This window comes from Daphnia magna, linkage group LG7, assembly GCF_020631705.1.
Source record: "Daphnia magna isolate NIES linkage group LG7, ASM2063170v1.1, whole genome shotgun sequence".
NCBI lineage: Eukaryota > Metazoa > Arthropoda > Branchiopoda > Diplostraca > Daphniidae > Daphnia > Daphnia magna.
This window is the reverse complement of record NC_059188.1, coordinates 192,348-219,386: the sequence shown is the minus strand read 5'-3', so window position 1 is coordinate 219,386 and position 27,039 is coordinate 192,348. Positions and strand designations below refer to the sequence as shown.

The 27,039-nt window shown below is 43.0% G+C and overlaps 5 protein-coding genes and 2 long non-coding RNA genes across 45 annotated transcripts; 3 read left to right on the top strand and 4 right to left on the bottom strand.

Annotated features, from left to right (window-relative positions):
• Positions 1 to 16: 16 nt before the first annotated feature.
• LOC123474740 lies at positions 17 to 6,739 on the bottom strand. Of its 33 annotated transcripts, none has more exons than XR_006649712.1 (15): positions 6,370 to 6,463; positions 6,072 to 6,281; positions 5,328 to 5,595; positions 5,006 to 5,251; positions 4,832 to 4,945; positions 4,661 to 4,741; positions 4,174 to 4,551; positions 3,802 to 4,101; positions 3,616 to 3,743; positions 2,850 to 3,541; positions 1,470 to 2,543; positions 1,168 to 1,407; positions 951 to 1,101; positions 770 to 884; positions 17 to 675 (listed from the first exon to the last, which is right to left on the bottom strand). It is a non-coding gene; the product is annotated as an uncharacterized LOC123474740 (long non-coding RNA). The 33 variants fall into 33 exon arrangements; XR_006649718.1 differs by lacking the exons at positions 4,661 to 4,741; positions 4,832 to 4,945 and having other exon boundaries at positions 18 to 675; positions 1,470 to 2,184; positions 2,255 to 2,317; positions 2,396 to 2,543; XR_006649719.1 differs by lacking the exons at positions 4,661 to 4,741; positions 4,832 to 4,945 and having other exon boundaries at positions 18 to 675; positions 1,470 to 2,171; positions 2,255 to 2,317; positions 2,396 to 2,543.
• LOC116927058 (solute carrier family 23 member 1) lies at positions 3,415 to 6,373 on the top strand. Its single transcript, XM_032934030.2, has 12 exons — positions 3,415 to 3,550; positions 3,621 to 3,758; positions 3,957 to 4,114; positions 4,169 to 4,374; positions 4,432 to 4,558; positions 4,627 to 4,747; positions 4,813 to 4,954; positions 5,015 to 5,268; positions 5,335 to 5,562; positions 5,631 to 5,772; positions 5,843 to 5,978; positions 6,053 to 6,373. The coding sequence occupies exons 1-12, from the start codon at positions 3,506 to 3,508 to the stop codon at positions 6,204 to 6,206; spliced, it is 1,851 nt and encodes a 616-aa protein (XP_032789921.2). The 5' UTR covers positions 3,415 to 3,505; the 3' UTR covers positions 6,207 to 6,373.
• A 598-nt stretch (positions 6,740 to 7,337) lies between the features above and the next one.
• Positions 7,338 to 8,713, bottom strand: LOC116927168 (phosducin-like protein). The gene is made up of 4 exons (XM_032934166.2): positions 8,393 to 8,713; positions 8,186 to 8,311; positions 7,998 to 8,102; positions 7,338 to 7,914 (listed from the first exon to the last, which is right to left on the bottom strand). The coding sequence occupies exons 1-4, from the start codon at positions 8,567 to 8,569 to the stop codon at positions 7,468 to 7,470; spliced, it is 855 nt and encodes a 284-aa protein (XP_032790057.1). The 5' UTR covers positions 8,570 to 8,713; the 3' UTR covers positions 7,338 to 7,467.
• A 130-nt stretch (positions 8,714 to 8,843) lies between these two features.
• On the top strand, positions 8,844 to 14,502 carry LOC116927037 (spidroin-2). Of its 6 annotated transcripts, none has more exons than XM_045177243.1 (8): positions 8,844 to 9,224; positions 9,308 to 9,708; positions 9,762 to 10,309; positions 10,370 to 10,725; positions 10,828 to 10,930; positions 11,065 to 12,384; positions 12,484 to 13,980; positions 14,056 to 14,502. In XM_045177243.1, the coding sequence occupies exons 4-8, from the start codon at positions 10,612 to 10,614 to the stop codon at positions 14,154 to 14,156; spliced, it is 3,135 nt and encodes a 1,044-aa protein (XP_045033178.1). In that variant the 5' UTR covers positions 8,844 to 9,224; positions 9,308 to 9,708; positions 9,762 to 10,309; positions 10,370 to 10,611; the 3' UTR covers positions 14,157 to 14,502. The 6 variants fall into 6 exon arrangements, with proteins under 6 accessions (XP_045033178.1, XP_045033177.1, XP_045033176.1 ...); XM_045177242.1 differs by having other exon boundaries at positions 11,065 to 12,735; positions 12,802 to 13,980; XM_045177241.1 differs by having other exon boundaries at positions 11,065 to 13,980; positions 14,065 to 14,502.
• Positions 14,503 to 14,625: 123 nt separating this feature from the next.
• On the bottom strand, positions 14,626 to 15,772 carry LOC123474743. The gene is made up of 2 exons (XR_006649737.1): positions 15,161 to 15,772; positions 14,626 to 15,061 (listed from the first exon to the last, which is right to left on the bottom strand). It is a non-coding gene; the product is annotated as an uncharacterized LOC123474743 (long non-coding RNA).
• A 1,307-nt stretch (positions 15,773 to 17,079) lies between these two features.
• Positions 17,080 to 24,105, bottom strand: LOC116926801. Its single transcript, XM_045176019.1, is given in 25 exon segments — positions 17,080 to 17,379; positions 17,459 to 17,741; positions 18,126 to 18,357; positions 18,430 to 18,475; positions 18,535 to 18,715; positions 18,805 to 19,128; positions 19,188 to 19,276; positions 19,337 to 20,137; positions 20,204 to 20,403; positions 20,483 to 20,652; positions 20,731 to 20,896; positions 20,965 to 21,137; positions 21,199 to 21,391; positions 21,458 to 21,627; positions 21,708 to 21,873; positions 21,939 to 22,106; positions 22,165 to 22,214; positions 22,216 to 22,504; positions 22,570 to 22,746; positions 22,794 to 22,964; positions 23,025 to 23,182; positions 23,252 to 23,426; positions 23,497 to 23,694; positions 23,756 to 23,842; positions 23,969 to 24,105. Coding segments are annotated over 17 exon segments (2,769 nt in total). The 5' UTR covers positions 24,089 to 24,105; the 3' UTR covers positions 17,080 to 17,379; positions 17,459 to 17,741; positions 18,126 to 18,357; positions 18,430 to 18,475; positions 18,535 to 18,715; positions 18,805 to 19,128; positions 19,188 to 19,276; positions 19,337 to 20,137; positions 20,204 to 20,265.
• LOC116933909 (beta-1,3-galactosyltransferase 5) lies at positions 24,079 to 26,558 on the top strand. 2 transcript variants are annotated; one of them, XM_045177248.1, is made up of 6 exons: positions 24,079 to 24,200; positions 24,679 to 24,776; positions 24,843 to 24,919; positions 24,992 to 25,913; positions 25,990 to 26,203; positions 26,300 to 26,558. In XM_045177248.1, the coding sequence occupies exons 4-6, from the start codon at positions 25,091 to 25,093 to the stop codon at positions 26,520 to 26,522; spliced, it is 1,260 nt and encodes a 419-aa protein (XP_045033183.1). In that variant the 5' UTR covers positions 24,079 to 24,200; positions 24,679 to 24,776; positions 24,843 to 24,919; positions 24,992 to 25,090; the 3' UTR covers positions 26,523 to 26,558. The 2 variants fall into 2 exon arrangements, with proteins under 2 accessions (XP_045033183.1, XP_045033182.1); XM_045177247.1 differs by having other exon boundaries at positions 24,679 to 24,919.
• Positions 26,559 to 27,039: the final 481 nt, after the last annotated feature.

The window sequence follows — 27,039 nt, the reverse complement described above, 5'->3', positions numbered from 1 at the left end:
TTATTGTCCCTCCATCCACCCACAATTCCACCACTACATTTTACATTTCACAATACAATACAACACATATACAATACATACACAAATACACTTAACTAACCCGTTGGCTGCCACGCCACTACAACTACGCTATCTACATCGCCATCAGAGGGATCACGACCAAGGGGGACTTGTCCGAAGACAAGTCCGGGCTGACACGATGATGGAAGCCGTTACGGGAATGCACACCCCAGGCAACCATCAAAGCATCGACAAGGGGGAGTTCCTAATGGTGCATTGCCTCGACGATCGACTTTGAGCCACACGGCTTGTGCAACTGTCCCACCCATGGCATATAGACCATTGGGCAGAACAGCGCTGCCGGACCCTAACAAGCTAAAAAAAAAAGGGGATCAAAGTGGGTGGCAGCCAACGGGTTAATTAGCACAAACACATTACTAAATACAACGATACCAACAAAGACGAGGCGATGACGAGGCGAAGACGGGGCGACGGGCGAGGCGAAGACGGGGCGACGGGCGAGGCGACGGGCGAGGCGAAGACGGGGCGACGGGCGAGCCAAAGACGGGACGACGGGCGAGCCAAAGACGGGGCGACGGGCGAGGCGAAGACGGGGCGACGGGCGAGCTGAAGATTGGGTGACGGGCGGGCCAAAGACGTGTGTTGGTTGGCAAACTAGAAATGAAAAGGAGACTATTGAAATAGTGGTTGTTAACCATTGGCAACACAATATAGAGGTATAGGCTGGTTTTACGAAACTGAAACTTACATGAAATGATGAGTGGCTAAAAGAACCAATACATGAGATATTCCAATCCACAAATTTTGCATCGTTGATGACTTTCCTTCAGGGCCAGTATCCTTTGCATTTTAAGTTCCACGAACTAGAAACAAATGCAGAATCATGCCAATTTGATAGTGACTGCCAAAATAAAAGTCTAATAACTCACCTCTGAACACAAAATCCTTTCACACAAAAGGTTCAGTAGAAATGATGAGATGATTGCTGAAATGGTGGTAGTTAATGATTGCAAACACAGCATACGGTGCACTTGTCAAATCCATCAGGGCCAGCACCCTTTGCACTTTTAGTTCCACGAGCTAGGAGTAAAAGCAGAATCATGGAAATTTGATACTGACTGTCAAAATACAAGTCTAATAACTCACCTCAACACAAAATCTGGTCACTTGAGAGGCTCACTAGAAGTGAGAAGAAGGTTGCTGAAATGGTGATGGTTAATGATTGCTGACAAAAAATACAGTGCACTTGTCAAATAACAGCTGAGATGAATTGTTGAATGGATTAAGGACGTCAGAATGAGATGATGGTATTTAAACCATAGGATTTGTGTTATTCGTAACCTTTCTCCTTAGGCGACATCCTTTACCATTTATAGGTTTCACAAGCTACTTGTTAAAAGCAGAATCTTGGCAATTGGATTCTGAATGGCGAAATATAAAACTAATACCTCTCAATTAGTGATAGAATAACTTGATTGAATGCAAAAGTAGTTGGTTGCCAACAGTTTTTCACAATTCAGCAGCTGGCATAGCTGTTCAAAAATTTAGCCATTGCACACCAATTATCCATTTGATGTTCTTCACTTGAATAACACATAAAAGATTGAAAACACTCAAAAGTAGATGACACAATCAGTTTATATCGAATTTTAACACAGTTAACAAACATTCGCACACAGATTCGACACAAACAGTCAAATACTGAGAAAGAGCAGCGCCATCTTGTGTTGCAATATATAACCACAAATAAAGTTTTTGAAAGAATTGCTTGGAGTTTTTTAATGGGAGAAGTGCATTTACGTGAATTTGTTAATTCTATTTCTATGGTGTTAAGTAAAAGCGCAAAGCGGATAAATAGACAAAGTCAATCGGCAGATGACACCAGAGAATCAATTGGCAAAATAGCACAAAAGCACGAGAAATAGTATGCGGATACATTAAACGTGCGGTATTGTGCATGGGCTGGCTGTGTGCTGTTGTTCTTCAACGTGTGGTATTGCTCCTGCACCACTCCCCAAGTTCCTACCAGTTCAGTTTCAATAGTGGATGACCTATAACTGTCTCAGGCAAATGGTTTGATAAAATATGTTAGAAAAATTAATTAAATTTGTTTATTTCTCTTTGCGTGCGCGATAATCTTCCGAGAATCACTGGACAGAAATACTTGTATGATTAAGTAGGATTTCTTCTCAGTAATATTTCTGCAAAATTCAAATAATGTTGAAAAACTTACCAATGATAAGATTCAGCAGTGAAGGTGTTACAAGTTCATGGCAATTGCTACAATGGCGAACACCTGACAACAACAGATTAAAAATAAGGATGAAAAAGAATGAGTTTGCTGACCCCCCATGAGCTTTCAGCTATTGTCTACCAGGAATCGTAACTATGACTTTGTGATTTGGGGCTTCATACTTACATGAAGCCCTTTGCTACGTATCCTCGAAATTGATCTACGGTCACTGGGGAATACATCCAGCATTCCTTAACATCAAGATCCAGACCCACAATAGTTCATTTTCCTACAACGGAAATGAAAATAAAAGAATTGCGATATAATCTAAAAGACGAAAAAATCTAATAAAGTAAAGAAAAACTGGTGGCGAATAAAAAGTACGAGTTAAAACATTTGTCTCAGATGGAAAAAAAAAACAAACATGGTTTTAGTGATGATTGACTTTAGAGAAAGTTGTTGCCCAACATTGCCGTTTTCCGCCCAAAACAGAGCTGAATGTTAAACTGAATGATACTAGCTTATTTCAGACATTGTTTGGTTGCTCAGAGCAACGTTGCAGTGAGTTCATTGAATAAAGTTAATTAACTAGTACCTTCAATAACGTATCTCATTTGACGGAAGTTACAAAAGTATAATTGTTCCAATCGTCCCCCGATGGTATTACAGCCTTCAGTCCTTGCTGTTCCCTTCCATACAGAAAAATGTAAAAACTATACAATTAAGAAATCCCTATTAATGCCTTGCCATACGTTAAGGATCTCATTAACTAAACGTAACAGTATAAAAGTCAGAATCTGCCTCTCGAACAATTGTTTGTTCAACAGTTTCTTTTTTGTTCTTTATGCGAGACCCTATTGTGGTATTCGGCAACAGGAACAGCCTGAATTGGCCTTTGCTGTTGCATATTCACGCGCACCCACAATAACGCTCAATTGTTCATTCCCGAATCTGTTCGAAAGCTCACGCGAGGAAACCAATTTTCGTAAATAAATTCAAATCAAAACAAACAGACATTGAACGGAATTGAAGGTGGAAAAAGGAGAATAACGGAACACCGAAAACAAAACAAAATGTTGCTATCGATAGTACGGCCAAGTCGACTTCTAGGAAATCGAAAAAAATAGTCGACTCTAAAAGTAGCCCAAGATGAGCCGGCACGGAAAAATAGTTACTCAGGTAAACGCGTCCCACTCGGAGCCAATGTACTACTGCAGGTGAATCAGTTGTTAAGTTCAGGAAACCATTAGGATGGCCAGCAACGGTCAAACAAATCTAGCTCTCAACCTAGACGAGGTAACAAAACAACACATTAATTTCGATAACAATGTTAAAATCTACGATTTGAAAAACAATCCTACGGAAGGGTACCGAAATGGATCAGCAAAAAGAAGAAAATCAAATGGATGTAACCGAGTCAATCAGACAACCGCATCAGCATGCTTTACTCTACTCGGTCGATGACGTTCCACCGTGGCATCTTTCCTGTCTTTTAGGATTTCAGGTAAATGACCAAAAATCACATTCAAAATCAGTATTAGTTATACCTCTCATACCGCGGCCGTTTTGGTGTGTGTTTATGCGCGTCTTTGGATCTAGGTCGCTAGATGTCCTATTTTTCCCCCCTAAATACAAAGGCTTCCGCCTCCAGCGACAGTTCCGAAATTCAAAAGTTTTTCATCCGTTCCCTTTCTTTTCACAGCACTATTTGATGATGTTTGGAGGCACAATATCTGTCCCCTTTATTTTGACGCCGGCCTTGTGCGTCGAAGAGAATGACCCCGTTCGAAGCGCTATCGTTTCGACCATCATCTTTGTATCGGGAATCATCACTCTACTTCAGTGCACTATTGGAATTAGGTACGCAATTCGATCATTTTCATCTTGAATTAAATCCTTAAGCAATGTATTTAGGTTACCTATAGTTCAAGGAGGTACGTTCGCTTTCTTGGTGCCTACGTTTGCGATTTTGAATCTGCCTGAATGGTCGTGCCCAGCGCCGGAAGTCATGGCCAACATGACTTATGAGGACAAAACGGAATTATGGCAATTGAGGATGAGAGAGGTGCAAGGTGCCATTGTCGTCGCTTCCGTCTTTCAACTTGCTATTGGCGTTTTTGGTATTGTTTGAATTTTATGATTGGCATCTTGCGGCATACTTAGAATTTTCTTGGAAGGAATCGTTGGCTTGATTCTGCGATTCATCACTCCTCTAACGATCGCCCCTGCCATTGTCATGGTGGGATTGTCGCTTTTCGGCGCAGCAGGGAACATGGCCGGCAAACACTGGGGCATTTCTGCATTGTAAGAATTCGAATTATTTTCCTTTCCCATCTTTGAGCATAAATCTAACACTAAGAAATATGAAAAAGGACAATCATCTTGGTCATCGTCTTTTCTCAATACCTCAAACATGTCAAATGTCCATTGCCAACCTATCGGAAGGAACACGGATGGAGCATAAAAAAACTCGATATTTTCACTCTTCTACCGGTAGATGGCAGCAATTCAAAAATATTTCAAAACATTTAACACATTCTACAGAAATCACATCACAGGTTCTACTGAGTATCGTACTAGTATGGACATTGTGCGCTATTTTGACTGCAAGCGGAGCCCTACAATTAGGATCGCCTGCCAGGACGGACAACAAGATAAACATTCTTTTAGAAGCGCCCTGGTTCAGGTTTCCTTATCCATGTATAAAAATCAATTATATTGTCAAATCGCTATTAAATTAACATAACTCACATCGAATAGGTCAGTGGGGTCTACCAACGGTGAGTGTGGCGGCGGTGTTTGGAATGTTGGCGGGTGTTTTGGCATCGGCTATCGAGAGCATTGGAGATTACTATGCTTGCGCTAGATTGGCAGGTGCACGACCACCTCCAGTCCACGCCATGAACCGAGGGATCGCTATAGAAGGTCTCGGGTGCATCCTGGCTGGAATTTGGGGCTCTGGCAATGGAACGACAAGTTATTCGGAAAACATCGGAGCTATCGGTGTCACGAAAGTAAAAAAAAAAAAAAAAACACTCAAGCAATGGAAGTGAAAATTCTAATAAAAAATTACCCTTTAGGTGGGAAGTAGGAGAGTGATACAAGCTGCAGCTTTAATGATGATGGTCTTTGGTGTTTTGTCCAAATTTGGAGCACTTTTTATTACCATTCCAGAGCCCATCATCGGAGGCATCTTTTGCGTCCTATTTGGAATGATTGCAGCTACCGGTTTGGCCAATCTGCAATTTATTGACCTCAATTCTTCAAGAAATCTACTCGTTCTCGGCTTTTCTATCTTTTTCTCTTTGGTAAATAGTGTTTATAATTTTGCTTTGACCAACCTAGAAACACAAAGTTGAGTAGATTTATTGTACAGGTTCTTTCACAATGGATGAAAGCTCATCCTGGCGCCATTGACAGTGGATCGCAGATTTTTGATCAGATCGCCACTGTTTTAATGAGCACAAGCATGTTCACAGCAGGAGTACTAGGCTTCTTTTTGGACAACACAATTCCAGGTAACTAAATTAAGCCAAATTGTGTAACTAGAAACATCTTTTTTACTGCAAAAGAAAATTTCCTTATAAGGTACAGATGAAGAGAGAGGCCTGACGAAGTGGCTAGCTCATCCAGATCCAAACATTGAAAACAGCAATGAAGAATCAGAACGAGAGTTGACACAGTGCACTTATGACATCCCAGTCATCACTCCATGGTTGAAAAGGTTCTAAGTCCTTACACTCAACACACTTTCTCCTAAACACATTTGCTGACAAAACTTCTCTTGATGTACGATAGTCAAAAATGGGCAGCTTACTTGCCTTTTCTGCCATCCTATCAGCCAGACGTATGGAAAAGGAAGACCAGAAGCTGGCGGGGAAAGTCCAAAGATACACCAAATGGGAAAACAGCTGCATTTCAAATGTCCTCAGTTCAATTACCAACAGCTTGACGACTAAAAACCATTCATCAAGGTTTCTCCTATTTCTTCAACTGATGTGTGACACGTGGCTGCGTCATCAGTTTTCTTCATCGTGCAAAAGTACAGTAGACAAGTCAGGGCGCTTAATATCATATTATTTTTTATATTTTTCTCATTTAATATACGCGATTACCTTATTTATTGCTTTTTTTCGTACTTTACCTCCCTGGAGTTTCAAATATTCGAGACGATGAACAGCCCAACCTTCGACTACCCAGATCAGCGACCTAATGTGCCCCTAAAACTTGTCTAAGCCTGTAAAAGTCAAAGTTGTCTAACTATGCAACTAACCAATGAGAACGAGGCTATTATAGCAAGTGGATGTTTAGTAGCCAATGACACAAGTCGAACAACTCCATATTTTTTTCGGGATAAGAGGAGCCCTGTTCCGCATGCAGAATTGCATGTAACGCCACCGGTGGCGATCGGCTATTTCCACTCAAGGTTCAAAAAACAATTTAAAAAAGAAAATCCTATTATTTCAGGATCAGAGAAGTGCTGTACATTTTTAAAACTATAATTCCTAAATGCTACGAAAGGATAAATTCTTTTGATATTCGAAATGCCATGCACCACAGCGGCACAGCCTGAACGAAACTACCACGCCTTCCACAATTTTGGCGCGAAAAAAGTAAAGATTTGGTTTGACGACCTTTCTTTTGTGGTTTACGTTCTCATTTCTTGTGTTAATAGCCTGCTTTTTTCCAAATCATTACCAAGAAGAATATAACCTTAATGTTTGGATATTTAACAATAGAAATCTTTTCGTTCATGCACAGTTGATTTAGGAGGATAAACACCTGAATTAAATAGCGACAAGATGACCCTCTTATATCCAAGTGGAGCGAGAGCGTGACCGGAAGAGGCATCAGTTCTTGATGATGGGATTTTTAATGGGCCAAGGTAAAACGAATTTGTATTCATTTGCTGGGCAATGACGTTACGCTGGCTGTGATTAATTGTTCCATCGTCGAATACTATCCCCTCTAGTTTCTTTCGCTTTCTTCTTTTCCGAGTCAAAACAAACAACCCAACTCCTTATAATACCCTGACGGAATGACAGGCAATTAGAATCAGTAAAATGACGAATACAAACAACAGTTTCGCCAGGGGGAAGTTTTTAATACTTTAATGGTGGGCTTTTCATTCAAGCACAAAACAATACACATCGAAGTAAGAAATAGCTTTGGGTGGTAACGTAAACAGACAAATTGGCAGGTAAAAGAAAAATTCAGTCTTCATCGCTGGACTCGTCGGCGGCTTGAACGCTACAGGGGACTAGCTTACGGTCGTTTAAAATACCGTGTTCAATGAGATAACTTTCGAGATCGCATGTTTCAAAGTCTTCACCGAGTTCGTCCGTCACACGAACAAGATTACAGACCAGTTGGCCGGCTTTATAAGCTAGGAGGGCTGGCACGCCACTAACTTTAAAGTTGGCTGACATGGAAATGAGAGACGGCCGAACTGTGCAGAACTTGAGGTGAACATAATGTTTAGAGAGAGACTCTAGAGCCTTTATGGCACTTAAACAGCCAGGGCTGTTGGGCTCATGAAGAAGTATGATGACACTGACAGACTTATCCTCCCCATCCACAGCTGAGAGGAAATCATTACAGTCCTTGATTACACAAACTGATCCAAACCTCATCCCTGCCGTCTCTCTATGTAGCATTTGCTTGGAATGCAGAAATAATAAAACAATTATTATTTTTTTAATGGTAGGAAGGCACAACATCTCCTATGTGATTGGGAACCAACCTGCATTCTTTGCTGAACAAAATTCTGGATGCATGTTTCATCCATCAACTGGGCCAGCTCATCTTCAAGTTTTTCTTCTTCCGATTTTGCCTTATCGTCTTCAGCCTGTCGTAAATCAAATTGGCTATCATCACCAAACTTGTGACGTCAGGTTTACTGAAAAATATTCTTCAAGATGCAATGCTTACGTTTGTTCTGCATGTGATGGAGAATTTTTTTGCCAGTATGGCCAGTTCTTCCTTCTGTTCTTCTCTCCTTTCACGCTCAAGCTGTTTGAAACGTTGGTAATCTCTGATCACTCCTTTCGGTCCAGTCTGAAAGCATAAGTAGTGAAAATATGATGCCGATATAAGTTGACGCTTTAACTTTGTGGCAGACTAGGAAACAAATTTTACGTTGCAAGAAGTTCCGTCCCACTGACAGCTGCCACTGGGAGCTGATGGTTCAACTGCCGCATCGTCTTCCGGACACTGTGATTTCTCCTCATCTTCGTCTTCACCTTCACTTTCACTACTGCTACTGCAATAATAATGCAGTTTCTCCCCCAATAATTTGTCGTCAAGTGTCGCCATTGCGTTTAGTCTTTGGTATCGAACAGAAAAACTAAAAGCTAGACACTCTTTGGGAAGACTGTAAAGTGTAAACAAACGTAAGCGTCAGGGCGTGTTGCCAAATATCACAATACATGACCGAATTTTGCCCACTCCACTCCACTTCAAAATGGCTGAAATCTGCGATGGCGGTGAACAATCGAACAAACATATGACGTAAAAAAAATGAGTTTGCACTTTTAAAGAGATTCAAGACGTAGTACGTTGCCTGCGTTTCGTTTTATGAAATATTAGGTCTACGATTTCTCTTTTGAACTCTTGTCAGCTTTTGGAGACAAATAGTTTTACATGATTAGATGCAACGGTTGCTTGTAGCAGCTAACGGTTGGCGTTACAAATCAGTTAACATTTATCTTGCTGGCCGTTGAAAGTAGATTACAAATTCTTAGGGCAATTTCGTTGTAAGATGTGGAGAAAAAAAAAGGGAAATCTGATGGTACCATTTGGATAGTAAAACTATTTGAGAATCATTCGCTTTGAACGGACAGCAATCGATTGGTGAGAAATGGATCACGTTCAGATTTTCATTTTTTCCCAGCTTGATTTAGGTATCGAATTACCATCAACATCCAACCGTTATTCCCGATTCCTTTTGTTGTTCTTTTTGTTTGGAAAGGTAATGTATGTCAAGAGGCTTCTACTCAATCAACGAATCTTTGTTAACGGCAGTGACATTTCTTGGATTTGGCATATTCATAGCGAATCCTGTTTGATGTATTTCACGAGCACGTTTCGACACTTGTGCAATTCAAGAGAAAGCAAACTGCAGCCATATTTTAAGTCATACTTAAGGACGACATTTCTAAACATCATCTTCTACGTCGTAATTGGCCACGAGTTTTTGTCCTTTCCATCTCGTGTTTTGTTTAGGGGGGAAAGCCATAAACCAAAACTATACTTGAACGGAGGTATTTAATAAAAGTGCTCTGTCGTGCGTAAAGTGGGCTCATCGAATGTTGAATACGCCACACAAAAAAAGGCCAAATATCGAATGAAAAATGCTGCCTCGTGTGACCCTCTTTGCTTTTGAAGATGATCTGGTAACATTCACGTTCGTCGAGCCTAAACTGGGTGCACTAAACACCCCAGCACCGTCAAAAGTACTAAATTTTTGTTCGAAATCAACATCATCTTACATTTCTTTTGCTTTCAGGTTGCAGTGTGATATATGTTTGGTCATCCAGTGAGAAACGGTTGTTTGTGCTCTCTGAATCCACCGTGATGACAAACACAAAAATTGAACGAGTCCGGCCATTTGACTGAAGAAAAAAAAAAAAGACGTTCCGTAGAAAAGATGGAAACAAATGTGAAATCTCATCGTACGAAATCCGTCCTCACTTTCTCGGGTACCAGGTGAAAGCGTTGAAATCGCACATCATCCTAATTCAATTAGGTCTCTATACAAACTATTGAAGAACATTTGAAACGGCCAAAGTGAGGCAAAGAAGTCGGCGTTCAGGAAGACAAATCACGAACAAACAAAACGCTTCTCTTAATTTTAATTTTTTGCATAAATAGACCACCATAATGTTTTGATCCTGTTTAACGGTTGTATAGGTAGACCATCATTCAGCATCAGCAGCCAAGCGTTTAAGCGGGTGATGTAATCTTTTCTCTTCTTAAATCATTTTTGGCCCGTTCCAAAAACTATCGAACAATAAACAGGTAAAGTAAAGAGCACCAACAAGTGGACGTTCCCAGGTAAAAAAAAAAAGGCCTTGTCATTTCTAGTTCTTACCTCTTTTTTTCTTTCTTTTGTAGGTGTGTGTGTGGTTGTGTCATATTTGCACGGGTCTTTTAGTTGTTGTGCTTAGGCGGCATCACATTTTAAGACCAACACAGACTCTCTCTCTCCTCCTCATCTGATTTTATGGTGGCCTACAAACGAAATTGTTGTAGAAGAGAAGAAAAGGTCCGGTGAATTCTTTGGCGTTTCTAGGGACGATGAAGAAAGAAAGAAGAACAACAAAAGTGGACGAGATTCGGCTGGCGTATATAAAGCCATGGGTAGCAGTCATCGTAGTCATCATTCGTTCATTGCTCGTCTTCTGCTGATGTTGTTAGCTTGTGCCAATCATCCAGCGGAGATCCAATATAATCAACGTATCATGTTCAAGGTAGACTCGCTAGACTATACAGCCCAACATTTCGAAATAAACTTCATTTATTAATTTTCTTTTTTTTTACCTTTAAAAAATACAATAAAATAAAAAAACCAGTTCCTAGTGATTGGCTGCTTCGTCTTGGCAGTCGTCCATGGCTTCCAGCAGCATCCGGATTCCGGCCATAGAAGAACATCAAAGCGCAGCGTCGAATCCCAAGGTAAGAGCTTTTTCTTCTTAAACAATTCATTTGTTTGAAGTCGAGTATAGAAACATGACCTGCTGACGGTCGCTCAACTTCCTTTCCAATTTGCCAATCCTTTTCAATTTCACCTTTTTATTTTGTTTGTTTAGGTACCCCGTTATTTGGCGTAGGTCCAGACGGCGATTTCGCCGATCGATCCGGAAGTTACGGCGGTGTGCAGCCAGCTGGTGGAGTCACTGGCGGCTACGGTGGACAATCATCCGCCGGAGGCGCAGAGTACGGAGGATCGGCCATCGGCCAGGCCACGGGCGCTGGCTACGATTCATCGCCATCGTCGGCTGGCGCATCACCGTCTTCAGGATCCAGCGACGCAGGTTACGGAGGTCAGCCGTGGACTCCTGTTCAACAGTCTCCCGGCGGATATGGAGGAGGAGCATCCAGCCAACAGCAAGGGGATTTTTCGAGTGGCGGAGTGAGTTACGGAGTAGCCGAAGTGATCACGGTGCCAAACATTCCTGAACCCGCCGACAGCTACGGCGGTGCCGAACAAGGTTTTGCCGGATCGCCCGCCTCGTCAGGTGCGGGATACGGAGATGCGGCGGCTGTAGGACCGTCCCCCGATGAAGGATATGGCGCTCCTTTACCTCCTTCGTCGGATGGTTACGGGGGAGGCTCTGCGTTATTCGAAGAACCTTTGGCACCGGCCGATGGGTACGGCGGAGCACCGCAACCTCTTTTCGCCCAACCTCAGATTCAATCTGGCGGCGGCGGAGGCGGTTACGGAGGTGGATCCAGTTACGGCGGTAGCCCATCGCAAGGACCCGCAGCCCCGTCAGGTTACGGAGGAACCGAAAGCCAACAAGGAGGAGGCGCGTACGGATCGCAGCCGCAAATTCAAGGACCTTCGCCTCCTGCCGGCGGCTACAGCGGCGGATCGAGCCAACCAGATGGCGGACAATGGCAGGTACCATCGGCTCCATCAGGCGGCAGTTACGGAGCAGCAGGTCAACAAGGTCAGCAAGGAGGAGGAGGATATGGCGGAGCAGCACAATCTCAGGCACCAGCCCAGGGATCGTTTCCGTCTTCCGGCAGCTACGGAGGTGGATCGAATCAACAGGCGGCCGGATTCCAACACGGTGGTCAGTCGCAAGGGCCAGTTCACGTGCCGACGACAGTCCCATCTGGCGCAAATTACGGTGGTGGATCGAGCCAGCAAGGCGGCGGAGGTGGAGGTGGAGGCTACGGCAACGCAGGTCAACCGCAGGCCCCACTTGCAAGGCCTTCCATTCCTTCCGGCGGTTACGGAGGTGGATCGAGCCAAGGCTCATCTGGCGCTGGTCACTCTTCAGCTCCCGTAGGCGGTTACGGAAGTGGAAGCCAACAATCAGGTGGATATGCTCAGTCACAAGGATCACAAGGATCACCAGCTGCCGGTGGAGCTTACGGTGGCGGAAGCCAGCAGCCAGGAGGCGGATACGGTGGCGGAAGTCAGCAACCAGGAGGCGGATACGGTGGCGGAAGTCAGCAGCCAGGAGGCGGATACGGTGGCGGAAGCCAACAGCCAGGAGGCGGATACGGTGGCGGAAGTCAGCAGCCAGGAGGCGGATACGGCGGCGGAAGCCAACAACTAGGAGGCGGTGGCGGATACGGCGGCGGAAGTCAACAGCCAGGAGGCGGCGGCGGCGGATACGGTGCTCCATCGCAAGCACCGATTCCTTCAGCTCCATCTGTTGGAAGTTACGGTGGCGGAAGTCAATCAGGAGGCGGATACAATGCTGGTCAATCGCAGATATCTGCACAGAGACCTTCAGCTCCTTCCGGTGGATACGGAGGTGGATCGAGCCAGCAGTCAGGCGGATACGGAGGTGGATCGAGCCAGCAGGCAGGTGGATACGGAGGTGGATCGAGCCAGCAGTCAGGCGGATACGGAGGTGGATCGAGCCAGCAGGCAGGTGGATACGGAGGTGGATCGAGTCAGCAGTCAGGTGGATACGGAGGTGGATACGGAGGTGGATCGAGTCAGCAGGCAGGTGGATACGCTGGCGGATCGCAAGGTCAACATGGAGCTGGATTTGGTGGTGGCGCCTCGTCGCAAAGACCATCAGCTCCATCTGGCGGCAATTATGGCAGCCAACCAGGCGGAAGCGGATATGGTGGAAATCAACAGCCTCAAGGTGCAGCACAGAGACCAGTGGCTCCTTCCGGTGGTTATGGAGGTTCTGGATCTCAAGGGGCTCTAGGTGGAGGCGGATACAGCCAGTCGCAAGGATCTGTTCAGGCGCAAAGACCTTCACTTCCTGGAGGGGGCGGCTACGGCGGAGCACCTAGCCAGCCAGCAGGTGGATACGGTGGGTCGCAATCGCAAGGAGCTATCCAGCGACCGTCAGTTCCATCTAGCGGATACGGTGGCATCCAATCCCAAGGAGCAGTTCAGAGACCAGCATCATCAGCTGGTGGTGCCAATTACGGCGGCCCATCGCAAATATCCAGCCAAAGACCATCGGCTCCATCCGGAGGCGGTTACCCTGTCCCGACACCAGGAGCAGCAGCGCAAAGGCCTTCTGCTCCTTCCGGCGGCTACGGTGGCGCCAGTCAACAAGGCGGCGGATACGCCGCTGTGGCGCAACGACCCGTTCAACGACCTTCAGTTCCGTCGGGAGGAAATTACGGCGGTGGAGGCGGTCAGCAAGGAGGCGGATACGGTGGTCAACTTCAAAGACCAGCGGCCCCAAGACCATCAGCGCCATCAGGCGGTAGTTATGGCGGCGGTAGCCAACAAGGAGGTGGATACGGCGGTGCTGCGGCCCAAATTCAGCGACCTTCTTCCGGATCTAGTTATGGCGGCGGCGGTGGAGGAGCAGCAGCTCCACGTCCTGCTCCACGTCCTTCCGCTGGATACGGAGGAGGAGTTTCAACAAACTTCATCGCCATCGCACCAGCTCCTTCCGGTGGAGGCGGTTACGGCGGTGGATCACAGTCTCGTCCATCAGCTGCTAGTGGATCCAGTTACGGAGCATCATCTCACGTCGCAGTTCAAGTAGCTCCATCTAGAGGAAAGGCCACAGGTAAACAGACGATTGAATCAATTGCTTAGTTTACGCTCAATGTCTTCAACCAATTGTGTGACGTTTCCGGTTCGGCAGGTGCAGTTGGTTACAGTTTCCTGCCTCCCGCCACAGTTTCCCTGGACGCTCCGTTCGTCCCATCGGCCCTCATTTCGTCCAGCGGATACGGTCGCTAATTTGAAGTGTGTCATTGGAAGTCATCATCTTCTGTCGAATGAATATTCTTTACCTGCTGATTTTAAAAATCGACTTCTCATCAAGCTAATGTCCTTTGTGCATCATCGCTCCACTTCCTCTTCCGTCTCCATGTCTCTCAACTGGCAGCGTTTGTCTCGTCAGTTTCTGGCCGACGTGACGAGTCAACGGCACCTTTACGACATACGAAAAAACATTGAGCACAATTATTTTTAAGCACCCGCAGATTCGATTAGTCGATTCAAAAACTAAAATCGATCGCCCTCATTGATGTGTGTATCATTTTCCTACGGTTCTACGTCACAATACAAACGACATTCGAAAACATTTTCGAGTCACTCTGAAACTGGTCAATTAACCCGACGATAGATGTCAGCATTTCTCAGCGTGCTGACGCTAATTGCATCACCTGACTGGATCGTTAGCGTTCCTACTGTATATTTTGGCATAGAAAAGTTCCCAGGGTTTTTTATTCGGAGTCAATGACATCTAATGCGTTTCTATAGTAATATTTGCTTTAGACTAAAGGTATAAACTGACCGAATCATTAAGACATTTCAGCAAAAAAAAAGACTCACAAATGTGTTGTCACTACGTTTCGAGCGAGTCGAAGGAAGAAGAGGCAAAAAGAAATAGAGCGTGAACGGCGATAACGCCTTGCCGCGACAGGTGCACTTTCCACACGATACGAGCTGCTGGCGGCCGGTGAACGTATTCGAGCGAACGTCCGGCAAAGGGCCGTCACGTCAACATTTGGCGCCGAAGAAAGAAAACAAAAATTCAAACGAGCAACGCAGACGGGGAACAAAGTTGGGCGCGCCTGTTTTCAAAACGAAACACATTTCGTATGCAAATGCCGACAGATATGCAGCTGTTGGATAAAGTGCTAAAAAATAAAAAAAACACACATTCAAAATAAGGTGGAAAAAGAGATGCAACGCAATCAACAAATAACGTTCACTGTTAAAAATGGTTTTGACCAAACCTTTTATTTGAAAGCAAAAGGTTTGGTTTTCCAATAGCAGGTGGGATGCGTGGAAATCAAGGAAACGCAGAGCGAAATCGAAGAAGAAAACAGAAAATTTGGCGACATGATTCAGATAGAGATGCCCGATTCCGGCAGTCTTAAACAGTCCCTGAAAATGGCTGGCCTCTTGCATTGGCTGCACACAAACTGTGCCCATATGCATTTCCTTTTAAAAGTGGAAGACCACGTCTACGTCAATGTACGCAATTTAGCCAATTTCGCCACGCAATATCGTCCAAGATTCAACGACAGCATGTTTGGAACGTCACCTTCTACCTTCGCCACCAAAAGTAAAAAGTCGACACACAAAGAAGGATTGAATTCAGATTTGTTTTATAGACTTGTTTTCTATGAAGGAGCGCCAGTTAATTCAAGCCATTCGTACGAGGAATGGCCGTGGAGCCACTATCCACCTCACCTGTTGGACCACGCGGTTTTGCTTGCAAACAGTACGATCCTTCCGCTTTTGGCCGCCATTCAAACCACGCCCAGGGTGGTGATGGACCATCTCTACTACACCGGCATATGCAGAGAAAAAGCGGCCATTCGCATCGGTATTTCCAGCACCAATTCAAGCAGGTACAATTATAAAAGTCCTTTGTTTTTTGTTTTTTCTTCTAGTATATATTTGAACCCGACCTAGTTCAAACTAGGGATCGGCCCCGATTACCTGAGATCCACTACCGGAAGGTACTGGCGCGACACATCTAAAATATGACTTTTTAACTTTTTTTCAATTAGCGCGCCAGTACCTTCCGGTAGTAAGCTGGTTCATGGGTAATCAGGGCCGATCCCTAGTTTAAACTGACTTGCTAATTCCAATATTAAAAATGGCATCGTTTTGTGTAATTTCAAAAACCAATGCAGCGTTTTGGCGACGAAACTACCTGACAATCCGACGCCGTGTTACCTGCGCCAGTTTATTACGTTGCTGATGACATCGGCCGAGACTCAGATGAAAAGTTGGCACGTAGCCACCGATGATTTTTATCGTAATAAAACGTTTTGCATTGTGACAGCGATGAACGCAACGAGCAACGCAACGACCAACGCAACGACCAACGCAACGCTCTACCACAATCAGCTTTTTACGTTTCACTTTACAGATCCCAATATATAAGTCTAATATTTCATTGAAACGAGTGAAAAGCTTTTCGAGGGAGCCACACACCTTGACCAATAATCATTTTTCAGAAATGTGCTGTAGTTTGAAAACGTGATTTCTCTAGTAGCCTACGATACACTAAAGTAATACTGAAAGATCGGGTACGATTAGACTATTAATAGCATTGTGGCGTTCGAAATTACGCGTCAATTGAAGGTAAAAAGAGAGTCGACGCACAAGTATGATATGGTGGATCAGATGAGTGTGACGACTTGTCAATTCTTACATGAAATGCACGATGGATTTCATTCGAGATGCAATGCTTACCCGACGTTGAAGACGATGCACGAAAATCCAACAGGTTACCACTGATGCACATCCCAAAAATGAAGCGTATCGCAATGAATTGCTCACGTTATTGATGAAAACAAAACTAACTTTCAAAATGCCACGTACAGAATTGTGTGCGAGCACGACCCAAGAATAGAATTTGCACATTTAGAAAAATTTCGTAAAAAAAACTTCTAATAAGGGCAAATTAAAAAGAAGAGGAACCAAATGCTGCACATATGCAAGTGGGCGAGTGGGTTGAGCTAGAACATTTCAAAATGGCCGACATGAAAAATGCCCCTCTACCTGAAAACCCTTTGTTTTTTTTTGCGCGGAATGTGAACAAAGACCAAGGCCCTAGTGGATTAGTTACAATCCCTCAGTGTTGCCAAGACTCATCCAACAGCCGTTTGTCGTCTCAATTTCGGATGCGATATTTCAATTCAATTCTCAAGAGACTTTAGTTTCATTTCCTACCGACAACTACAGAAGAGATAAAATGGCTATACATCATCTATAGTATTTAGTAATAATATTTAGAGATTTGGCCACGATCTCCTTTTGATTGAAAGTCCGGGCAGGGTTCAGCAACCCTTTGCACGGTCACTCGTTCTCGGAGGTTGGAGCAACTCTCTTCATCGTCCATCTGTGTCACAGTCCAAATCATTTCCCGTTCTCGGTCTATAATCTCTTCTATTACTTGATTCATTTTCGCTTCCGAAATGTCCAAGTTATCTTCCACCTGAATTCAATTATCACAATGCAAATACATCATTTTAAGAATGGGTTTGGCTAACAAACTGAAAATGTTTCATTCTTACGCCATTGTTTTTCAGCTCTGTCGTCTGCTCTCCTTTTGAAAGCCCTTCGTGGCCTTCGACGACGTGACACAAACTCGACCAACACAAAATCAAGAGAGTCAACCGGATTGACGAAACAAAAGTCATGTTGAATGTTGAGTCGAGTCACTTCACATATATTGCTATACTGCGTACGAAAGAACAACTTCAATAAAACAGACACGACTGTTCCAAACGAATACCAGTGTGGCTAGTTCGTTCACGACAGCTGGTCCCAGTTTCATTTTGCCCCACCTCGCGAGATCTAATCGTCAACCAAGTGGTGAAAAAAAAATAAATTTTTAATAAGTAAATAAATAAATAAAAAAACTTGAATCGTATGTCCAGGCCATACAATAAATTTCAACTATTTCCCTCCACGCTCATCTCTAATCTAACGAACGTAATCTATAGTTAAAGAATTCTTAGATTACCCGCTATATATTTAGTAGCACATCTAATGGCAACCTCACTGTGTGTTAAGTCACCTTCTTCATGTAGTAGCCCACTTTCACCAATAAACATATGGTAGTCTATTAGTAGAGTACATGATGCGCATAGTTTGTAATGCATCTCATGGTTTAAAAAACGTTTTGAAACGCAGCCATCGCTGATTACTAGATAGCTGGTATCTATAGTAGTACGTCACCTGGCCGCGTCTTGTTGCATTGGGCCACACCCAACAAATGGATTCTATTGGTTCAACTGCTTTGTACACGCCATTTCCAGTTTTCAATTGCAATCGTGTCGCCGAGTATTGCAGGTAAACACACCTGTAACGAAGAACTTTCCCGCCCACTGCGAAGCAACGAGGGTTGACGTCTCTTCAGCTGCCGACTATAGTGCACGCCACTCACGCGCATGGAATTCAAGGTCCACACCTGTGAATGTGCACAAAGTCTGTATTCATGTCTGCGACAAACATTTCTCTGGCAAAAAAATCAATCCCTTACCGGTTCTGGTTTCGACTTGATGCCCAGCACCTGCACTGACGAAAGACTATTAAAAAAAAAAAAAAACTATATATTTTAACAGTCAACTAGAAAACTAAAAATCACCTGTAACAAGTAAAAATGTAGCATACATTAAGCCGACGACCGACTCCCTTTCAGACTTGCAAATTGCTGTGGTGGTGTTGGTCTTCACTGTCGGCTGCTTCATTTATCTGACTAACCTATTGTCTTTCGCCAACATCAATCAGCAGGTAACGATCGGTGTTACCATTGATTAAACTGTTTTCTGACAAAAAAAAGGCCTCGTTTCAGGCCAGCAATGAATCAACGTCAACGAACGGTACCGTCACCATTGACAGACAACTGTTCAATTACCTGGCTTTTCATCTACGCGACAGACCGTACGACGGCGTTGAAACCTAGACTCGATTTATGACGGCTGCGTTAGGCCTCAAAGCATTGAGAGAGAGAGAGAGCACGAACAGTTCAACAAGAGTGTGACGACTAAGGCGACATCTTGCAGGTCACCGTCGTCGACAAGTACGTCGATCTGTCGTTTTAAGTGGCCGCTCTTTTGAATTGGATCCACCAATTTTGCGAACATTTGGATTATTTTCTTAAAGCAGACGACAATCTCTACGTCAACGTTTACAATTTAACCGCGGTGCTGCATTCGTTGAGCCCTTCCAATCCGAGCATCTGCGGCCGCAAGTACTGTCAATTTTAAATACAATTTTAAATTATTTTAAATTACCTACGCCTATTTCGGATTTCTCTCGGCGAGGTAAATGGCCAACGAATTTTCAACAATGGCCTTGGCAGAGGTTTCCACTTTACTTCCATGGACCTGGAATTGTAATTACTAGAAGCTCAATACGTCCACTTCTGACTGCCATACAAATCGTACCTTATTTCGTATGGGATGACATGTACTTGTTCGGACTATGCACTGACAGAGCTGGTGTGCACCGCCACTTGTCCAACGAGTAAATACCTCTAACACGAATGCTTTTCCTTTCAATCACAATCAACATGCAAATCAAACATTTTTTTTTCTAAAACCAATGCAGATTTTTCATCAACATTCCTAAGAACTATACAGAACCGTGTTTTATACGCAATTCGGTTATGTGGATGACGCAATCTGCACACGTTATGAACGTGCCGCATAACGTTAGCCAAGGTTTATATCATCACAAACCGCAAACGACCCGTTTTGAAGACGCAAAAACATATATCACATACAACGAACCGGCATAAGCATCCGATTTTCATTTCGATTTAATCCCATAACTGTCTGACTTGTTCCTGTTTCACTTAAACATTATCGCAATACTACAATAAAGGTTCAGAATACTGTGTTAAATTTAACACGTTTTCCATTCAAACCGGGTGGAATCTATGGTTACATGTAACCACCACGCGTTTTATACCATCAATTAAATGCCTTAACACCCAAACGCTAAGACAACCGAAAACCTCTTACTCATTCCACTTTTCTCTAACATCGTCCTGTTAGTTTCGATGAACTGCTAATGCGATTAGTGTACAAATTTAAAAAAATAGTAGCAATGAAACTCACCTCTAATTTTTTTTTATAAGTCCTCATTTCCTACTTACTGATCATGCATGTCTACAATTTGAGTCTTACAGGTCTGTGTAGGACAAATTATTGGAAAAACCTTTGAAGTAGTCGTTGCAATGCAATCTATAATTAAAAAGTGGATAATGAGATTAAACATCACAAACGACATTTGAGAATAACTGTATATACTTTGCATTAGTGAAAAGCATGACAAACCAACACCCTGACAACACCGTTACACCAGAAATGTTCTACGCCGACACCCAGTTGCATACAAACCAATCGCGTTGATTGAGACGAGCCCTCACGCCAATTTGTTTATTACCGTCCGATACATAAGTCTTGCCCAACACAGGCGGACTCACAACATATTCCTTAATTCCACTTATCTGATGAACAATAACATCGTCAATTATTTAAATTAACTAAACAATCAATTTTAGAAACCTTTTTAGAAGAATGACTCACTTTCAAATAACTCGTAGTTGAATTGAGGCTAACGAACGGACAAGATATGTAAATTTCCTTGCGATTTAAAGGTGCGATTATGTTAAACCAACACTCTCTCGGCTCTTCCAACACATCAAGTAGTTGAATAGTCCCATTGCTATACGTTCTCGTCTCTTTATCTCGACACACTGTAAATCGAATTTTTATCGTTTAGTAAAAATGCAAATTTCCAAATTATAAATATCTGCAAGGAAAACCAAAATCACATTTGAATTCGGTTGCATTCGCTGGAAGTGACGCAATAGTCGTCCATTTACAATCGAACCAATCTGAACTGCTAATTCGAGAAAACATGTGCAACGCGTTTACACCTGATGTGTATACCCGGTTGGCCACAGCTTTGTACACATTCACATCCACAATATCCTTTATCTGAACAAACATCAAATCCAATTGTGATCAATGAATTATTTTTAAATTACAATTACATATACACTCACCCCCAAATAACTCGTGGAGGACATCAGATTAACGTCCGAACAAACCATTTGAACGCGCTGATCAAGAGGAGCAATAACGCTGAACATACATTCCATCGTTTGCCCAGCACCAGTTGTATTACCCAACGGTTGGATTGTGCCATTCAAGCTCGTTGCCTCACCATGGCGACACACTAGAACAGAGAAATATCAAACATAATTAAAACGGAGTAACGTATTTAAATGAACAATTACATTTGAATTGCGAGGTCGACGCTGGCAAGGCTCTTATCGACGTCCAATTGCAATCTATGCGGTCGGTGCTGTTGAATCGAGATTGAAGGTAAAGATTTCTCGATTTCGAAAGATACAGCCTGCCCAATTCGGGTATTAAATAAGAACCACCGCCCTGCAGGTAAAGTCCTTCACCCTCAATTGCTCCACTCATCTGATTAAGGTGACATTAGAATGTCTGTGCTACACACACCTATTTGGGAACGCTAAATTGCCTCACAGTAAATGTACTCGTATTGGTAGTTAATTGGACAGCCGGGCAAGAAAATTGAATCTGATGATCAACAGGTGCCACTATGTAAAAGAAACAATATCTCCATTCTCCCGCTGTCATCCCATCTATTAAGCGGATGGTCCTGTTGGCCGTCGTAGCCATTCCATGTTGACAGACTTTTAACCGAAATCAAACGAATAAGTAAAGTAGCATTTACAATTTACTAATGAAAACAAAGTATTCAGAAATATCCTACATTTGTAATCCGTTTTGGTTGATGACGGTGCTGGAATCATCGCCCACCTGCAAGAAAACCAATCCGGTTTGCGAAGACGAGAGTACACGTCCAGGTAATACGTTTTCGACGTGTAGACTCTGTTAAAAACTGGTGGAATGGCTTCAACGTCAAGAACGTTAAGAATCTAATGTAAACGAACAATGTCTCTGTATCCAATCGGTGAGTTAGTTAAAAAGATAATCGTCTCACTTGCAAAGATAGGGAGGTGCTTGTGTTGACAAAAGAACAGGAAATTTGAATAAACTGGTCGACGGGTGCGCTAATCCTGAAATTGCAATAGCGTCCATCTCCGAAAAATACCATGTAATTATCCAACGGTCGAATAATACCGGTAGCTGTTGTGGCATAATTTTCACACTGAATTCAAAGAAAAATTCATTTTTAAGTCGCCTATTATTTGAAGAAAAGGTTATACTATAATAAGTGGGAAGGGGTTTCTGGCTCGTCGTCGTGGATGGAGTCGTCATGGATGGAGTCGTCATGGATGGAGTCGTCATGGATGGAGTCGTCATGGATGGAGTCGTCATGGATGGAGTCGTCATGGATGGAGTCGTCATGGATGGAGTCGTCATGGATGGAGTCGTCATGGATGGAGTCGTCATGGATGGAGTCGTCTTCTTAGGGGCTGTTGTCCAGTTACACTCGAACCAATCAGAATTGTCAACCAGAGATTCCAGTCGCAAAACTTCGTTGATAGACGTGTAGATCTTGTTCCGTCCGGGTTTACTCACGTTAGTTTCGGTGATATACTCGAGCTAAATTAATCAACATGAACTTTATGTAGTAGATATGTTTCTTAATAATAAATGAATATAGATACCCTCATAAAGCTCGTAACACTCGTGAAGTTGAGTACCGTGCAAAATATTTCTACTTGATAGCCAATTGGTGCAATGATGCTAAAATGGCAATATCTCGGTTGTCCCACCACATTATCCCTTAAAGTCGAAATTGTTCCATTGGAGGCTGTTGAACTTGCATCACGAGTCACGACATACTTCAATATCAATTAGTGATTGAATCAAATTATTTTGGATTAAAAAGACACTCTTTACGTTTAATCTCGTTCGAAATTGGCCTAGGCACAGTTTTCCATTTGCAATCGAACCATTCAGATTGTCTCAGTCGTGCGTACAACTTGATCTGATTGCCTTTGGTGATGTAAACCCTCTTCGTGGCAGGTATCCACACGCCAATATCGACGATGCCTTCCAGCTGCGTGAAAAGTGAAAAATTATTACGACGCAGTCGAAAGAACAAAGAAAAATGACTCACCCTCAACCAACTGTCGAAATAATTGAAATTGACGATGGAGCACGATATTTCTATTCGTTGATCAGACGGTGCAGTGATGGAAAAAACACATTCGCCAGTCGAGTTAATAAAAGGTTGAATGACGCCACTGGCTGCTGTCGAATTCTTGTCGCGACACGCTAACAATGAAAAACAGACAAATGTTGGGTAATTCAAAACTATACTACATCATGGAATCAATGGTTCACTTTGGAAGGAAGTAATCGATTCTTGTTTAGTAGTTATTGCTGTATGTGTGATCCAACTGCACTCAAACCAGTCCCCATCACGTAATTCAGAAAACAGCACAATCTGCTTGCCAATTGAAGTGTAGGTTTTGTTTACAGAAGGAGGATTTACGTCGACATCTGCCGCGCCTTCGAACTAACGTCATAAGAAAACATCATCGTTAACATAGAAACGTACAAAATGAAGGCATCAAGTCATAACTTACTCTCAGCGAACTTGGTGGAACAGACAAGATGTTGGTGAGCTGGATGGCAGAGCAAGACAAATGGATATGTTGATCACTAGTTGCCATGATTTTGAAAGAACACAATCTCCTTTCACCACGTGCAAAGGAATAGGGAATAATCGTCCCATTTTCTGTTCTCGCCTCTCCATCACGACATTCTGTCAAACACACATTCAACTAATTAAATATTGCTTGTGATTATACAAGAATTAATTGACTTACGTTGATATATCGGCACCTTCGTTGCTTTTGATGTGAGACGACCACGTTGTGTCAATGTGTCACCGTCGTTGGAGCTCAGGAAACTGCCCTTCCCGCACAAATTCTGAGAAGAAAGAAAACTGTTGTTTGAAAAATGTTACCCTACCTTCTGCTTCTATTCATCAAACCAAGAGGTAGGGCAACAAAAATGACGAATACAGTAAAAAAACAAAGGAACAACGTTTTTTACGTAGCCATTGGCAAGTTGCTCCATGTATTTTGGCACCACAGCATCAAGACTGGCCATTAGGAAGCAAGTTGACCAACCAAAAACGAGGAGAAGAAATTCAATTTGCATAAATTGAGGCATGGTAACCTTTTCTTTAATCAGACGTGTTGAGACCTGTATCGTGTCATACCAACGTGTGCGTTTCCTATGATAATTGTGTGATCTTTTTTATAGAGTTGCAGTGTATCGATCGGTATTTTTTTTTCTGTATTTCAATGTCCGAATGGACAGACTTTTCCATTGCACAGATGCTGGACACCTGCAAAGACTGTCAAATACAATTAATACAGTGCGTTTCAGCTCGTCGCAACGATCAACATTTACACAAATGTGTCGATGGATGGCACACGGCAGTGTTTAAATTAGCAAAACGAGAGCTGTTGGTTATGGCGTTGCTATATATACGTATAGCATAGGCTGATATTTCATTATTTATGCATTGACGATTGATATTTCTATTTGGCTTTTATACGTATGTAAATGTGACACACAAATACGTTGCCACTTACGCACTATAGCTCTTTCTTCTACTTGAAATTTGAAAACAAAGATAGCATGGACAGAACTGGAAGATAGATGGAAGATAGCATGAAAACAAAGATAGCATGGACAGAACTTATCGTTGTAAAGAGATAGCAGTTGTTTGATTTTTTTTTTGTTTTCCCGAACAGTCACTCCCAGGTCCCAGTAAACGACACATTTTAATTTCAGTCTCACGTTAGACGAGAAAAAAGGACTGCTGCATTTGGTAGTTTGGCTTCGATTGCAAGTAAAAAAACATTGTCAAAAAAGAAGATGAATTGGGGGTGGTTATATAATGTCAATACATTTGCAGTTTTGGGTTCACTGTTGATATTAGGCAGTTCCATCATATACGTCACTCAACCGACCACAATATTCACCTATCAGCAGGTACAGACATGTTGATCATCTTTCAATCTAAGTCAGATGTTCTACCAACATAATTTCCTTTCAATTCCACAGGCATCAGATTTGAGCACGAGAATAAAAGAAGAAACCATCAGTGTTTTGGTAAACGAAAAACAGATCTTGGAATGGAAGTTGAAATTATACGAAGAAGACATGATGAGCATGACTACCTTACTCGAAGTTACACAACATTTGAATACTGCTTTGGTTGACAAAATTGAATTACTGGGCCAAGTAACAGCAAAGAGGTCAGGACAGTTTCAAACAAACCAATCCATTCAACAATTGCAAAAACAAAAAGAAATGCTCGAAGCCAATGCGACGATTCATCGAGACTTTTTCCATGACGCATCTCGTTTTTTGTACAATACTTCCTACCCTGGAGTGGAGAATTACACGCGTTACATTGTGACTCTGCGAGGAATGTTACCATTAGACGGAATCGAACCAATTAAGCCGGAATTCGGTGCAGTCATCAACGATGTACTTTCGTTCAAGTATCCAATCACTGTCCCATTTTGCCGGGACGTCGAAACGAATGGAACTGGACCTTTAGTGTTTATAGCCGTCAATTCAGCGCCGGGTAACTTCCATAAACGAGAAGTCATCCGCCAAACGTGGGTGACTCGTTTGAAAGCCGATTGTGAGCAAGGATTGCTAAATCTGGCAGGTTTCGCTTTCGTTGTGGGTCGGACGGACAACAACGAAACGCAAATCAAAATCGAAAATGAAAGCAAAACTTTTGATGACATCATCCAAATAGACATGTTTGATTTCTACCGCAATTTATCCGTCAAAGTGGCTGGTTTATTCAATTGGCTGTACAGAAACTGTCGTCAAACGGATTTCCTATTAAAAGTGGATGACGATGTCTACGTCAACGTGCGCAACGTGGCCCATTTCGTGACGCAGTTTCAATATCAATCCAACTACACCATATTCGGAATCTCTCCTGGTATCTTTTATCCCCAACGAGGTGTGTAAAGTTATTAGGAATAATATAATTGTCTATGTATCGATATTGAAATGAATCTCTTTTTTCTTTTAAACAGCTGGTAAATGGGCTTTGACGTACGAAGAATGGCCGTGGAGTCAATATCCCGATTATTTCTTGGGACCAGCTGTTTTGCTTCCAGCTCACACGATCCTACCGCTATTGGCCGCCTTCCAGGTGACGCCCATGAGCCCTTTCGATGACCTGTACTACACCGGCATGTGCAGAGAAAAGGCCGGCATCAAAATCCGCTATTCCGTCAATGCAACCAGGTCATAGTTTTGTCCTCATAAACGTTGCTCTTCTTTCAATCGCTAGAGCTATGACGTTCATTTGTTTTTGCCTTTATTCTCACGTTCCCAAATTAGCGTCTTCGTGATGGGCCTGCCACATCCTCCCACTCCATGCTACGTGCGGCGACACATTTCGTTTTTGATCCCCGACGAGAATCAATTGAAACTCTGGCATAATGCGACCGATGATTTTTACAACAATAGGACCCAGTGCATTGTGGATGGATCCAATGGGACCAACATAACAATCGATCACATCCAACCCTCACAGTTTTATTTTACAGAACCTAAAATATAAAAGATTCTTAAAATATAGTATTTAATATTTTAAAAATGTGAAATTTTTCATAACAGGCGGGGATTCCCCCAAAGGAAAAGTCTGTAACGATAACAACTCGCGATTGTCAGCGTGAACTCGGATAGCATAGAAACAATTATGCAATGCGTAATTAAAAGCTGGCGATCTCGGCTTGTTCGATTACGGGTAATTTCTTTGTATTTGGATAGAGTTATAGCTCAGTTTGTATTTGATAGGGGTAGGCTATAGCCGCGGGTATAGCTCAGTGGTGTATCATTCGATTGCAGAACGTAATGTTCCCGGTTCAAACCTGGGTGCCCCCTTAACCATCATATTAATCGCGATGCTAAATGAACTACGCTTTCGAGCGCATTGAAACGCTGCGATTAAATGCGTGAAAGTAAAAATGCAACCTTGCACAAAGTTGTAATTGAAATGAGAAAGTCTGTTTTTCCTTGCTTGAATTTTGATGTTTATCTTTCTAGTAACGTTGGTGACATACGTTTCTAAATTACCT

Bases quoted from the DNA above. Each gene is read 5' to 3' on its own strand.
- LOC116927037 (XM_032933974.2), top strand. From the start codon at position 10,612: ATGGGTAGCAGTCATCGTAGTCATCATTCGTTCATTGCTCGTCTTCTG. The intron at 10,931-11,064 runs GTAAGAGCTTTT...TTGTTTGTTTAG, and splicing joins GCGCAGCGTCGAATCCCAAG to GTACCCCGTTATTTGGCGTA. The intron at 13,981-14,055 runs GTAAACAGACGA...TTTCCGGTTCGG, and splicing joins ATCTAGAGGAAAGGCCACAG to CAGGTGCAGTTGGTTACAGT.
- LOC116927168 (XM_032934166.2), bottom strand. From the start codon at position 8,569: ATGGCGACACTTGACGACAAATTATTGGGGGAGAAACTGCATTATTAT. The intron at 8,103-8,185 runs GTAAGCATTGCA...GATTTACGACAG, and splicing joins CCATCACATGCAGAACAAAC to GCTGAAGACGATAAGGCAAA. The intron at 7,915-7,997 runs GTTGGTTCCCAA...CTGCATTCCAAG, and splicing joins TTGTTCAGCAAAGAATGCAG to CAAATGCTACATAGAGAGAC.
- LOC116927058 (XM_032934030.2), top strand. From the start codon at position 3,506: ATGGCCAGCAACGGTCAAACAAATCTAGCTCTCAACCTAGACGAG. The intron at 4,955-5,014 runs GTATAAAAATCA...CACATCGAATAG, and splicing joins GTTCAGGTTTCCTTATCCAT to GTCAGTGGGGTCTACCAACG. The intron at 5,563-5,630 runs GTAAATAGTGTT...TTTATTGTACAG, and splicing joins TTTCTATCTTTTTCTCTTTG to GTTCTTTCACAATGGATGAA.
- LOC116933909 (XM_045177247.1), top strand. From the start codon at position 24,803: ATGAATTGGGGGTGGTTATATAATGTCAATACATTTGCAGTTTTGGGT. The intron at 24,920-24,991 runs GTACAGACATGT...TCAATTCCACAG, and splicing joins CAATATTCACCTATCAGCAG to GCATCAGATTTGAGCACGAG. The intron at 26,204-26,299 runs GTCATAGTTTTG...TTCCCAAATTAG, and splicing joins TATTCCGTCAATGCAACCAG to CGTCTTCGTGATGGGCCTGC.